We start from the raw sequence: 14,708 nt of genomic DNA, 5'->3' as shown, positions 1-14,708 counted from the left end.
TTCATCTGCTTCCTCTCGTTTATGGACCTCTGTCTCCCTCAAGTGGTCAAATGACGACAAGCGTTGTTAATGTCATTGTTTTCAGTATTGAGTCGTGGCGGTGGACAAAAGCTAACCGCATAGCATTAAAAAAAAACAAAGCGTATGTTGGCTATTTAGCTGAATGACAGAATTAACTAAGAATGTCAACATAAACAGACCGTTTGGTAATTTATTTTATGTTGATATATTCCAATCAACACCGCATTGCAACACGGGGGTATAGCTCAGTGGTAGAGCATTTGACTGCAGATCAAGAGGTCCCCGGTTCAAATCCGGATGCCCCCTATTTTCTTTAATGGTGCTAAAAGTTTTGTACTAGTAGTGTGGTGTTACTAGTGAAGTGTATATTACTTCTACCGATAATGGTAATATTAAAAAAATAGTTATTTGTTCCAGCGTGTTACGTTACGTATCCGAGGTAGGACGGTCGGTTCCGGAACTAATCTTTGCACCTGGACCAATCAGCGCAAAATTTTCTTGAGCACGCCAGTAGACCTATGACGCCACACGCACGCACTCACGCACACACGCGCATGCACGCACGCACGCACACACACACACACACACATCATATAGTATATATATATATATATATATATATATATATATATATATATATATATATATATATATATATATATATATATATATATACATATATATATATACATACATACATACATACACATATTATATATATATATATATATATATATATATATATATATATATATATATATATATATATATATATATATATATATATATATATATATATATATATATATATATATATATATATATATATATATATAATATGTGTATGTATGTATGTATGTATGTATGTATGTATGTATGTATGTATGTATGTATGTATGCTAGCCTACATACTAAGGGAACAGTGCTTAGTGTGCTGTAAAGTCCCACTGTAATGACAGTCTCTCTGGCCGTGATTGCACTTTGAATGCACTGTTGCCTGCTGAGGCTGATTGCGGTGCTTTTTGACGTGCCCTCCTTTCTACTGCAGCTTGACTCAGCAGTTTCACTCTTCTGGGTTCCTTGCCAGACCTCCTGCCTACAGCTAGCACGGTTGTTGCCACTACTAGCCAGAGTCACGCCGCTCCTCAAGAAACCAACCCTTGGCTTGACCCCTCAGACATCAAGAACTACAGACACTCCTTTCCTTTATTTCCAAAACTCTTGAACGTGTTGTTTCTAACCAGCTTTCGCTCCATCTCTCACAGAATAACCTGTTGGATCCCAACCAGTCACGATTCAAATCAGCCCACTCCTCTGAAACTTCAATCCTTGCAGTCACTGAAACACTTCATGCTGCCCAGGCTGCCCCCCACTCTGGAGTCTTTATCCTTCTAGACTCTAGATTCTAGAGTAAAGAAGAATCTAAGAATCAGGACCTAGAATCTAGACCTATCAGCAGGCATTTCACACATTGAACCACAAGCTTGTCCTGGACACCCTTGCTGACTTTGGCATCACTGTCTGGGAGTAAAGTGGTTTTCCTCCTAACGGTTTTCTTTTATTCCCCGTACCCTCCTGACCAGGGTCCACCAAGGGTTTACATTTGGCCCCTCCTTATCTCCCTCAACACCAAATTTTGGTCATCACTGCTGGACACAAGCTCTCCTACTCTATCACTATCACTGTTATGCTGATGTATTATAAAGTCTATACATATTCATACGAATACACATATACTTCATATACTCATATTCAGAGATCAATTGCATATAGGACTATGTGGTGTTAGTATCTTGCCTGTTGAGCTAAATAAGCTAAATACAGACAGTGCGCAGACTTCCCTTCCTTCTCCAGTATTAGTATCTGATCTCTTTTATTTTACCCCATTTTGTCTAATTTTATTTATGCTGTTTAGTTTATCTTACTGTGCCTTCCTGTGTTTTTTTCCAGCCTTGCTGAATCTGGTCTTACTTCAGGAGTATCACTCAACCAAACTTAAAGGGATATTTCACTTTCAAAAAAACTTTGGGTCATTATATCGTTTACTCAGGCTTTTGTGAGCCCCCCAGACCATTTTTAAGTTGCTTAATTCAGTATTTAGATATTTGATATTCATTTTATCAGACACACCCCCTTCCTATACAAACCCATTATAACTTCAAACTCAATTTTTAACATGTTAGATTAATCAAAAACACCCGTCCTTGGTTTTGGTGACTCACCCTGCCCTCCTAATACGCGAGGGGGCCGTGTTTTATCGATTACTTTTTTCATGTATTTTATTTAATTTTTTTATTGTATTTATTTTTTTTCATTTCAAAAAATATATATAAAAAATAAATAATAAAAAACGGCCCCGTCTATTAGGACTTAGGAGGGCAGGGTGAGTCACCAGAACCAAGGACGGGTGTTTTCGATTATTCTAACATGTTAAAAATGGAGTTTGAAGTTACAATAGGTTTGTATAGGAAGGGGGCGTGTCTGATAAAATGAATATCAAATATCTAAATACTGAATCAAGCAACTTAAAAACGATCTGGGGGGCTGACAAAAGCCTGAGTAGACGATACAATGACCCAAAGTTTTTTGGAAAGTGAAATATCCCTTTAACTACTTTCAGAACATTACATACAACATAGAAAACACACCCAATGTATACAGTACTTTGCCAATGATGGCATTTATTGATAAAAAACAAACAAAACTGTACATAATACAAAAACTGCTACTTTTTACATCCAGGCAATCACTTGTTTCTGTAATATAAAGACTTCAAGTAATTTGTGCAACAATTGCTTAAAATACATGACTAAGCAGTAAGCACCTTTCAGACCAACAAACATGTCCTGTGTTTCACAATACAGATACTGTATATATTATTTTTATACATCCAATGTAGCCTCCCATTCCAAAATGGCGGAGGAACGGAGGTATTGCACTGGTTTGGCCAGCTATACTTAAATTTGCATCCAAGTTATGGCGTCAGTTTAGGCATCTACTACTATGAAATAATTACTAAATGTGGTTACACCATAAGCAGTATACTGTAACTGGTTACTGGTTGGGGCAAACGGAAAGTAATGACATAGTCACAGTCAAAGTTCACTTAATGCCTTGGCTGAATGTCATTATAACTGATTAGATTACAGTTACAATTTCAGCTGTGAATAATGCATTGTAAAAAAAAAAGTGCAATCTATGCCTCAAATCATACACCTTGCATCACTATGGTTGTTGTCATAGAACGAAATGTGGTGCGATGCCTTGAATGTCAGTAGGCTAATACTTGAAAGTGTGACATTAGAAGAGAGTTACAGGCGGTACAGAAATGTGTGCACAGCTGAAAACACCTGCTCAGGGCCTTTAGGCAGCTTAGCTTAGATAGTCGCCCTGGCAACCTACAAGGAATCAGGTCTCAGAGGTCTGATAGGTGTCTTTTGTAAACATGGTGAAACTCCAGAAGCCTAGTTGGCACACAGGTGCTTCACGTACACAACTGAAATCAAGGCTGGAAACTACCGTTCTTACCAAGCAGCACGTGTCTGGTGTTATAGGGTACATCCCTAAAACCTTCCAGCCACTTTCACTTTCACAGCCAAGTAAGCTGTTGAGAACAGAACAGGACTAACGAATGCTAAATTACTGGCTGCCACAATGCCTGGTAGAATAGCACATTTCACCCAGACACCTGTGCGTGTACCAGCTTCTACCTTGGCTAATGTCCAAGACCTTAACATGTTTCTCTGAAGCTTGTACATCCTGAGATAGACCCAGATCCCGAGGGGCCCCTCACAGACCTGGGGGGGGGGGGGGCAAGGCAGCCGTTATAAAAGTTCTGTGGCTCAGAGGCACTTGCTCAACATAATACAGTGAAGGTACTGATTATGCCCCATGCACTGTGACTTCTACATTGTCTGAGGGAGTTGGCTTAGGTTTAGGAATAGCTGGGTTCCACGTCCTGTTTCCATTTAAAGGTGTTCTAGTTTGCCACGACGTGTGACCTCATCCAGTCCAGACTGGCAGGCAGACTACAGAGTGGAAGAGAAAATTGGGGGGAAGTAAGAACATGTAGTATAATGATAGATATATAACCTTGTCTCTCAAACATGCCAGTATATTGCAGCAAGTCTACCAAAGATGTAACAATTGATCTGCTTTATTCGACTATTTTCAAAAATGTCTGCTCACCCCTCTCCGGTTAGGGCACAGCAGGGCTGAACGTGCCAGGAGCGAGCTGTGATGGAGTTGAGAGTGAGATACTTCGAGATCTCAGCCACTGTCATGGACCCTTTCATATCCTGTTTGTTGGCCAGAACCAGAACAGCTGCATTCTGCAGGTCCTGCGCAGGTAGGGGAATAAAAGGTTGGTCTACAATCTCACATTTCAGTATAAATATGCTGACAATGACACAACGGAAAAAATATGTCAACAATACTAGCACAGGCTATGTTGAAACATCCATGTCATCAGTTTCACTGACGCATTTAATCACACAGAGAGTGTGACTAACGGTTTAGAACAAAGGAAAATATATTTTTTTATATGAGCAAAAGAAATAAACGTTTTATTAGAGCTTTGTTGAATGCTTGATTCTGATGAGTCAATCACGGCAATCTGCATCTGTTATTTCTTGATAGCAGACCCGTGTGCTCAGCAAAATGGTCATTATTGAGAAATATCCCTTACTCATTCACTGACTAGACACGTAGAAAGCACGGCAAAGCAGACTAGTGAAACCAGTTTGTTCCCTTTTACCAGTGTGGAATAATTTCGTCATACACTGTTCATTAAAGCCTTACTGTTCTCATGTGTACTACTAGGCTGTGTATTGACCTGGCTTGTGGTAAACACTGACATGAGGATGTTCACACATGGCTTTGTGTTCTAATATTGTATAGTCGACGCCATGGCATGCAGGCCCGGTCTGATCCCTTCTTTCAAAAGGGAAAGTTGTGCATACAGTATCCAGTTGGTCGCTGGTGCTGGACACAACATTATAGCGCTTCAGACACAGTTTGGCCTTCAACTGTGGCCGAAAAGTTGTAATGCACTGACACTTTGTGCCAACTAAGTAAAATATTTGTTGGGGCAAAGCTGTTGTGCGGATTCTTCTCTTTTTAAACTGATCCTTGCTTTCACCACAGAACTACTTGACCACCGACCTGTGTAGTTTAATGTACTTTTAAGCTAATGTAATAAACCTCAAAGCAATGGTAGGTACCTGTCAACAAGGCAGATAGGGTAGACTAACTAATACTGTCTAGTCATCGTCAAATTAGTTTCCACTGTTTAACCCAGTTCTGTTATTATTTTGTTGTACAAAAAAAGAAAAAGAAATGCTATACCATAATGACTAAACATTTAACATCTATTAACCACATGACCAAAAAAACAGTACTCTTCACTTTGATACTGAACATGTTGATTCCTACCTCGTGTGCCAGCATGTGGTGGAGTTCCTCCTTGGTTAAGGTGAGTCGCTCACGGTCAGTACTGTCCACAACAAGGATAACAATCTGAAGGGTTCAGAAAAGCAAGAAGACATCAAAATAATTTCACAATTAGCTCGTTTCAATCACTTTTGTGACCGAAAGATCATTCAGTGTTATCCAGATTCATACTGTACGAGAGCAAGATATTAGTTATATTGTAAACTATAACTAAATATAATAAATTAAACAGAACAACTTTATATGAATAACTTATTAAGAGTTAAGTTAGATAATTATGCTACTTGAGTCACTTGAAATCTGAAGCAGTTAATATTAGTTTTTGTATTTCAGTGGCATCCTGCAGCTTGTGTTGATGACAGTGTTGCCGTGTCCGCTTGTTATAAGCGACTTTGGGCTTGTTTTTCTGTAGAGTTGCTTGTAAATTATTGGTAGTTGCGTTTTTTTTTGTGTGGCTTGTTTCTTAAGTGCAGTTGCTTATTTAGGCTTGTTTCCTAATGATGCTTAAACCAGTGGTTCTCAAACATTTTCATGTCAAGGACCCCCCAATTAATATGTATTTGTAGACCCAAATATTTTGTGCCAGAGACTCCCATACAAGATTTTGTGGATTTGAAAATATTCCAACATTTTCACTTCGCATCGCGACACGTTGTGAGCTTGTAGATCGGCTATTTTCAAATAGCAAATATAGGGTTAGAGCGCTCACATGGCTTATTTTGGGCTTGTTTTCATAGACCTGGTTGCTTATTTCTCTCGCACAATCTGGCAACACACGTTGATGATAACATGCACACAAGGACAGCAAGGGACAAAAGACAAACTAGTTACCTCTGTGTTACAGTAGTAAGAATTGCCTTCCTGTGTTTTTTTCCAGCCTTGCTGAATCTGGTCTTACTTCAGGAGTATCACTCAACCAAACTTAAAGGGATATTTCACTTTCAAAAAAACTTTGGGTCATTATATCGTTTACTCAGGCTTTTGTGAGCCCCCCAGACCATTTTTAAGTTGCTTAATTCAGTATTTAGATATTTGATATTCATTTTATCAGACACACCCCCTTCCTATACAAACCCATTATAACTTCAAACTCAATTTTTAACATGTTAGATTAATCAAAAACACCCGTCCTTGGTTTTGGTGACTCACCCTGCCCTCCTAATACGCGAGGGGGCCGTGTTTTATCGATTACTTTTTTCATGTATTTTATTTAATTTTTTTATTGTATTTATTTTTTTTCATTTCAAAAAATATATATAAAAAATAAATAATAAAAAACGGCCCCGTCTATTAGGACTTAGGAGGGCAGGGTGAGTCACCAGAACCAAGGACGGGTGTTTTCGATTATTCTAACATGTTAAAAATGGAGTTTGAAGTTACAATAGGTTTGTATAGGAAGGGGGCGTGTCTGATAAAATGAATATCAAATATCTAAATACTGAATCAAGCAACTTAAAAACGATCTGGGGGGCTGACAAAAGCCTGAGTAGACGATACAATGACCCAAAGTTTTTTGGAAAGTGAAATATCCCTTTAACTACTTTCAGAACATTACATACAACATAGAAAACACACCCAATGTATACAGTACTTTGCCAATGATGGCATTTATTGATAAAAAACAAACAAAACTGTACATAATACAAAAACTGCTACTTTTTACATCCAGGCAATCACTTGTTTCTGTAATATAAAGACTTCAAGTAATTTGTGCAACAATTGCTTAAAATACATGACTAAGCAGTAAGCACCTTTCAGACCAACAAACATGTCCTGTGTTTCACAATACAGATACTGTATATATTATTTTTATACATCCAATGTAGCCTCCCATTCCAAAATGGCGGAGGAACGGAGGTATTGCACTGGTTTGGCCAGCTATACTTAAATTTGCATCCAAGTTATGGCGTCAGTTTAGGCATCTACTACTATGAAATAATTACTAAATGTGGTTACACCATAAGCAGTATACTGTAACTGGTTACTGGTTGGGGCAAACGGAAAGTAATGACATAGTCACAGTCAAAGTTCACTTAATGCCTTGGCTGAATGTCATTATAACTGATTAGATTACAGTTACAATTTCAGCTGTGAATAATGCATTGTAAAAAAAAAAGTGCAATCTATGCCTCAAATCATACACCTTGCATCACTATGGTTGTTGTCATAGAACGAAATGTGGTGCGATGCCTTGAATGTCAGTAGGCTAATACTTGAAAGTGTGACATTAGAAGAGAGTTACAGGCGGTACAGAAATGTGTGCACAGCTGAAAACACCTGCTCAGGGCCTTTAGGCAGCTTAGCTTAGATAGTCGCCCTGGCAACCTACAAGGAATCAGGTCTCAGAGGTCTGATAGGTGTCTTTTGTAAACATGGTGAAACTCCAGAAGCCTAGTTGGCACACAGGTGCTTCACGTACACAACTGAAATCAAGGCTGGAAACTACCGTTCTTACCAAGCAGCACGTGTCTGGTGTTATAGGGTACATCCCTAAAACCTTCCAGCCACTTTCACTTTCACAGCCAAGTAAGCTGTTGAGAACAGAACAGGACTAACGAATGCTAAATTACTGGCTGCCACAATGCCTGGTAGAATAGCACATTTCACCCAGACACCTGTGCGTGTACCAGCTTCTACCTTGGCTAATGTCCAAGACCTTAACATGTTTCTCTGAAGCTTGTACATCCTGAGATAGACCCAGATCCCGAGGGGCCCCTCACAGACCTGGGGGGGGGGGGGCAAGGCAGCCGTTATAAAAGTTCTGTGGCTCAGAGGCACTTGCTCAACATAATACAGTGAAGGTACTGATTATGCCCCATGCACTGTGACTTCTACATTGTCTGAGGGAGTTGGCTTAGGTTTAGGAATAGCTGGGTTCCACGTCCTGTTTCCATTTAAAGGTGTTCTAGTTTGCCACGACGTGTGACCTCATCCAGTCCAGACTGGCAGGCAGACTACAGAGTGGAAGAGAAAATTGGGGGGAAGTAAGAACATGTAGTATAATGATAGATATATAACCTTGTCTCTCAAACATGCCAGTATATTGCAGCAAGTCTACCAAAGATGTAACAATTGATCTGCTTTATTCGACTATTTTCAAAAATGTCTGCTCACCCCTCTCCGGTTAGGGCACAGCAGGGCTGAACGTGCCAGGAGCGAGCTGTGATGGAGTTGAGAGTGAGATACTTCGAGATCTCAGCCACTGTCATGGACCCTTTCATATCCTGTTTGTTGGCCAGAACCAGAACAGCTGCATTCTGCAGGTCCTGCGCAGGTAGGGGAATAAAAGGTTGGTCTACAATCTCACATTTCAGTATAAATATGCTGACAATGACACAACGGAAAAAATATGTCAACAATACTAGCACAGGCTATGTTGAAACATCCATGTCATCAGTTTCACTGACGCATTTAATCACACAGAGAGTGTGACTAACGGTTTAGAACAAAGGAAAATATATTTTTTTATATGAGCAAAAGAAATAAACGTTTTATTAGAGCTTTGTTGAATGCTTGATTCTGATGAGTCAATCACGGCAATCTGCATCTGTTATTTCTTGATAGCAGACCCGTGTGCTCAGCAAAATGGTCATTATTGAGAAATATCCCTTACTCATTCACTGACTAGACACGTAGAAAGCACGGCAAAGCAGACTAGTGAAACCAGTTTGTTCCCTTTTACCAGTGTGGAATAATTTCGTCATACACTGTTCATTAAAGCCTTACTGTTCTCATGTGTACTACTAGGCTGTGTATTGACCTGGCTTGTGGTAAACACTGACATGAGGATGTTCACACATGGCTTTGTGTTCTAATATTGTATAGTCGACGCCATGGCATGCAGGCCCGGTCTGATCCCTTCTTTCAAAAGGGAAAGTTGTGCATACAGTATCCAGTTGGTCGCTGGTGCTGGACACAACATTATAGCGCTTCAGACACAGTTTGGCCTTCAACTGTGGCCGAAAAGTTGTAATGCACTGACACTTTGTGCCAACTAAGTAAAATATTTGTTGGGGCAAAGCTGTTGTGCGGATTCTTCTCTTTTTAAACTGATCCTTGCTTTCACCACAGAACTACTTGACCACCGACCTGTGTAGTTTAATGTACTTTTAAGCTAATGTAATAAACCTCAAAGCAATGGTAGGTACCTGTCAACAAGGCAGATAGGGTAGACTAACTAATACTGTCTAGTCATCGTCAAATTAGTTTCCACTGTTTAACCCAGTTCTGTTATTATTTTGTTGTACAAAAAAAGAAAAAGAAATGCTATACCATAATGACTAAACATTTAACATCTATTAACCACATGACCAAAAAAACAGTACTCTTCACTTTGATACTGAACATGTTGATTCCTACCTCGTGTGCCAGCATGTGGTGGAGTTCCTCCTTGGTTAAGGTGAGTCGCTCACGGTCAGTACTGTCCACAACAAGGATAACAATCTGAAGGGTTCAGAAAAGCAAGAAGACATCAAAATAATTTCACAATTAGCTCGTTTCAATCACTTTTGTGACCGAAAGATCATTCAGTGTTATCCAGATTCATACTGTACGAGAGCAAGATATTAGTTATATTGTAAACTATAACTAAATATAATAAATTAAACAGAACAACTTTATATGAATAACTTATTAAGAGTTAAGTTAGATAATTATGCTACTTGAGTCACTTGAAATCTGAAGCAGTTAATATTAGTTTTTGTATTTCAGTGGCATCCTGCAGCTTGTGTTGATGACAGTGTTGCCGTGTCCGCTTGTTATAAGCGACTTTGGGCTTGTTTTTCTGTAGAGTTGCTTGTAAATTATTGGTAGTTGCGTTTTTTTTTGTGTGGCTTGTTTCTTAAGTGCAGTTGCTTATTTAGGCTTGTTTCCTAATGATGCTTAAACCAGTGGTTCTCAAACATTTTCATGTCAAGGACCCCCCAATTAATATGTATTTGCAGACCCAAATATTTTGTGCCAGAGACTCCCATACAAGATTTTGTGGATTTGAAAATATTCCAACATTTTCACTTCGCATCGCGACACGTTGTGAGCTTGTAGATCGGCTATTTTCAAATAGCAAATATAGGGTTAGAGCGCTCACATGGCTTATTTTGGGCTTGTTTTCATAGACCTGGTTGCTTATTTCTCTCGCACAATCTGGCAACACACGTTGATGATAACATGCACACAAGGACAGCAAGGGACAAAAGACAAACTAGTTACCTCTGTGTTACAGTAGTAAGAATTCCAGGTGGCCCGGAGACTCTCCTGGCCTCCGATATCCCAGACGAGGAAGCGTGTCTTGCGAACACGAATCTCCTCAACATTGCTGCCGATTGTGGGAGATGTTTGGACGGCCTCCTTTGTCAGGCTGGATGTGTTGGGAAGGCAAGAGAACACACGTTAGATTCATTCGGTGACTGCAGTAAACTGCGACTGTATAATAATTTTTAACATACTATTCTTTGGTGAGTAGAGATACAAATGTGTTATCATGTCACAGTTCATTTGGTTGATGACTTACTTATAAACAAATCAATGCAATATGCATAACTTACAATTGATAGAGGATAGTTGTCTTCCCAGCATTGTCAAGACCCACAATGATGACTTTGTGCTCTGCAAGAAAATGAAACGAATGTTACATTCTGATCTAGAAACACCTACTATTTACAATTTAAGCATTTAGCAGATGCTCTGATCCAGAGCAACGTACAACGTGCAAGATCAACAGAGTGGTCATGTAAACACTGTGCAAAGAAAACAATTTAGTGCTACAAAGTAACTAGGATCAAATCTAGCATCTGTCTAAATGTCAAAACAACTAACATAGCATTGGTGGGTAGGCAAACTCTACAGGCTAACTATGTCTATTTGTCTAACATACATGACATGTGTGAACAGTTGTAATAACCAACATACATCTACATAGTAAACCAGAATCTACCGACAAGGAATGAGGGGTGGGGTAGAAGTGAGTTTTCAGACTGCACACAGAAATGGGGAGTCAGTCTGCAGTCCTGACTGGGGGAGGTCACTCCACAGTCCACACACACACACGGTCAGACATAATAGTACACACACACACACACACACACACACACACACACACACACACACACACACACACACACACACACACACCACTACACAACATCACATTTCCCTCTCATACATAGTGGTTGCTAAACAACTACTCAAGGCTGATCCAGGTGGGAGAAGAGACTCCTTGGAGTGTTGGAACATGTCCAACGCTGATAGTATCAGTACACATTGTACCACAGAGAGACTGACTCCACCAGTACATACTGTATGCTCTCCCTAGTGTCCAAAATGTAAACTAACTTTAGGTTACATAACTCTTAGGCTATATGAAAGTCCAACGTCCCCATACAAATGGACACAGATAGACACGTGTGCAGCAGGACTCGGCTGCATAAGTAACACACTGACAACAACTCAACAATCACTTCTCAACTACTTAACGCTTTCTTACTAAAAGCACATCTACCAGAGAAGTGAGTTCCAACTCAAGAACTTCCGAACAACATAGTAGTGGTGGGAAAAGCACTCCCATTTCTTACTTAAGTAAAAGTATTAATACGGCAATGTAGAAATACATGTATTACAAGTAAACGTCCGGAATTCAAAATGTAATTGAGTAAAAGTACAACAAAAGTATTGGCATCAATAAGTACCAAAAGTGTTATAAAAAAAAGTATACTCATTATGCCAAATGTCCGATTCAAGTTTTCACGTATAAAATCTTTTTAAAATAGCCGATATTGTATATCGGCTATTTTCAAATGGCCGGCTGAAGTGGTTAATGTAAGTTTTGTAATAATCAAAAATCTACAAAGTAACTAGTTTTCAAATAATTGTAGTGAGGTAAGTAAAAGTATAATATTTGCCTCTAAGTCGTAGCAAAAGTACTGAAAATTGGAAATACTTCAGTAGAGTAAATAATACCGTACAGTTACTTTACACCACTGCAACATAGACTACCAGTACAAAAATAAAAACACAGTCATTATAATGTATCCATAACTATGAGAGTGTACAGATGTATTAGGTTACATTTGTAAAGTAAACAAGTAAAAAACACTCAGGGTTGTGTGTAGCGCCCATGCGTGACTCACTACGAATCAAAGCTTTTTACCTTTGTCTCCGAACACAGCCATCAGCTTGGTGAAAAGTAGACCCATGTCCAACAAGTAGTGGTGAGAGATGATTATAAAAGGTTTTAAGTTAGTTCACTTAGAAACAAAGCATAAAAGTAAACAGTGTGAGTGTGTGTGTGTGTGTGGTCAGTGGTCTCTGAACTGTGTGATGTGATGATGTAAGTTAACGCAGGTTAAAGTAGGTACAACTTCACAGGAATGTTGTCAATACAAAGGCTGCGTGGAATGTGGGCGGGACGACGTCACGGATAGGTACTGACGCATCACACGCTCGCGCACACATACACACACACCACCAGTGTTGCCATGGCCGCTTATTATAAGCGACTTTGGGCTTCTTTTTCTGTAAAGTTGCGTGTACAAATTGGTTAGTTGCGGGTTGCGTTTTTTGGGGCTTGTTTCTTAAGTGTAGTTTCTTATTTAGGCTTGCTTCCATTTTTTTAAATTAGTATTTAAACCAGTGGTTCTCAAATATTTTCATGAAAACGTTTTGTGCCAGCTAGGGAGCATGTCTTACTAAATAAAGTACATCAATCAATCATGTGCGTTGTTAGAATGTTTCAAGAAATATTCCACATGTTAAGAGTTTTTGATATTAGAAAATAGCAGATCTACAAGCGACGCGTTGTGAGCTTAGATAGTCTATTTTCAAATAACTGAAGCATATAGGTTTAAAGTGCTCATGGTGTGACTAAGTTGCTTCTTTTGGGCTTGTTTTCCTAGACCGGGTTGGTTATTTCTCTCACAAAACCTGGCAACACACACTACCCATATATGGTGAATGGGAAGTTAATGTTTATTACCTCCTTTTGTTTTCCTTTCACTGTTGATAGAAAAGTGAAACAAAGATGGAATCCCCAGAAACTTCACAGGGAAATAAATCATCTCACATGAAGGGAATTGCCAGTCAATAAAAGCGCGTTTCCCAGCATTTATAAACAAGATAACCCACAGTGGTGTAATTAGCTAATCATAATAATAAACAGTGATGGAAGAGGTACTCACATGTTTTACTTAAGTAAAAGTACTCTTTTACAAGTAAAAGTCCGGAATTCAAAATGTACTTGAGTAAAAGTACAAAAGTATTGGTATCAAAATGTACTTAATACTTTTGTACTTTTACTCAATTCTGGACTTCAACTTTATTTCTATATTGCATTATTGCTACTTTTAGTTAAGTAAAACATTTTGAGTACTTTTTACACCACTGATAGATCCCCAGACTGGGGGGAACCTAAGTACCCAGTGGTGGAAATGGGCTTCCACAATTCAATTATTCATACAGTTCTTTGTGTCCCCGGTCGTTCATTGTCATTTAACTATGAAAGAGAGCTGTCCATAGATAGGCTAATTGTCTCGAGATCATTGGAAGTAGCCTAACACTGTTTTTAGGGCGTTTTGTATGTTAAAAATCTACACAGACTTTCAAAGCCTCCCAGCCTGCCAGACTCATGGTTTAAACATAGACCTACAAACCACATCCTTACTTGAAGCTGTCAGGAGTTCTCTAATAATGTTTCCTCTATGACTCACGCTGCCGCTACATGTGATCAAACGTGACAGGATATTGAGGTAGAGAGAGACAGAACCTTTGCAAACAGCAAATGTACAATAACATTGATTAAATCAGGATTTGACTGGGTAGCCTTCAAAACTGCCCTAAAAGAGTAGGCCTACCTTCAGGTGGCTGCAATTCGAAACTGGCCCCTGTAAAGGTCATCATAACCTCCCCCTCCTTTTAAAACTGCTTATATGATGTTCTGCATATTAGTAGTGTATATCTGCCTGTCATTTAATATCACTACTCACTATGAATTGAGTACAAAGGACCCCAATAGTGGCTTTCTTTGTTTAAAAAAAAGTATCCTACTACCTGACCTTGTATTGAACTGTAGCCTACTTGCATGTGCTTTTTTCTGCAAACTTCTAATAAAGTATTCAATCAATCAATCAGTGAAAAGTTCAAGTCATCTGATCCTGTTTCTACCAGGCCTGGAATTTCTTCATTTTAGGGGCTGGCCACTTGGCCTTTGATGTTGCACAAAGGCCAAATGCTAGGGCAGGAAGGCC

General features: G+C 39.2%; 2 protein-coding genes across 2 annotated transcripts; both read right to left on the bottom strand.

Moving 5' to 3' along the window:
• Positions 1–2,677: 2,677 nt before the first annotated feature.
• LOC308099468 (ADP-ribosylation factor-like protein 5B) lies at positions 2,678–7,960 on the bottom strand (the record flags this gene model as incomplete). The annotated part of the gene is made up of 5 exons (XM_080448213.1): positions 2,678–4,049; positions 4,210–4,361; positions 5,455–5,538; positions 6,304–6,360; positions 7,928–7,960. 5 exons carry the CDS (start codon positions 7,958–7,960, stop codon positions 4,001–4,003), a joined length of 375 nt encoding a protein of 124 aa, XP_080304339.1. The 3' UTR covers positions 2,678–4,000.
• Positions 7,056–12,839, bottom strand: LOC308098169 (ADP-ribosylation factor-like protein 5B). Its single transcript, XM_080446415.1, has 6 exons — positions 12,617–12,839; positions 11,016–11,076; positions 10,681–10,828; positions 9,832–9,915; positions 8,587–8,738; positions 7,056–8,426 (listed from the first exon to the last, which is right to left on the bottom strand). The coding sequence occupies exons 1-6, from the start codon at positions 12,660–12,662 to the stop codon at positions 8,378–8,380; spliced, it is 540 nt and encodes a 179-aa protein (XP_080302541.1). The 5' UTR covers positions 12,663–12,839; the 3' UTR covers positions 7,056–8,377.
• Between the last annotated feature and the right edge of the window lie 1,869 nt (positions 12,840–14,708).

This window comes from Gymnoscopelus braueri, assembly GCF_963280865.1.
Source record: "Gymnoscopelus braueri genome assembly, chromosome: 13".
Lineage (NCBI taxonomy): Eukaryota > Metazoa > Chordata > Actinopteri > Myctophiformes > Myctophidae > Gymnoscopelus > Gymnoscopelus braueri.
Note: the sequence above shows the minus strand (reverse complement) of the source record. Positions and strands in the feature narration are given on the sequence as shown.

What these genes read in the sequence shown, in the direction of transcription:
- LOC308098169 (XM_080446415.1), bottom strand. Translation starts at nt 12,662, where the DNA reads ATGGGTCTACTTTTCACCAAGCTGATGGCTGTGTTCGGAGACAAAG. An exon ending in ACCACATGCTGGCACACGAG is followed by an intron (nt 8,739 to 9,831) that starts GTAGGAATCAAC and finishes CTACCTGCGCAG; the next exon opens with GACCTGCAGAATGCAGCTGT. An exon ending in TGTGCCCTAACCGGAGAGGG is followed by an intron (nt 8,427 to 8,586) that starts GTGAGCAGACAT and finishes TCCACTCTGTAG; the next exon opens with TCTGCCTGCCAGTCTGGACT.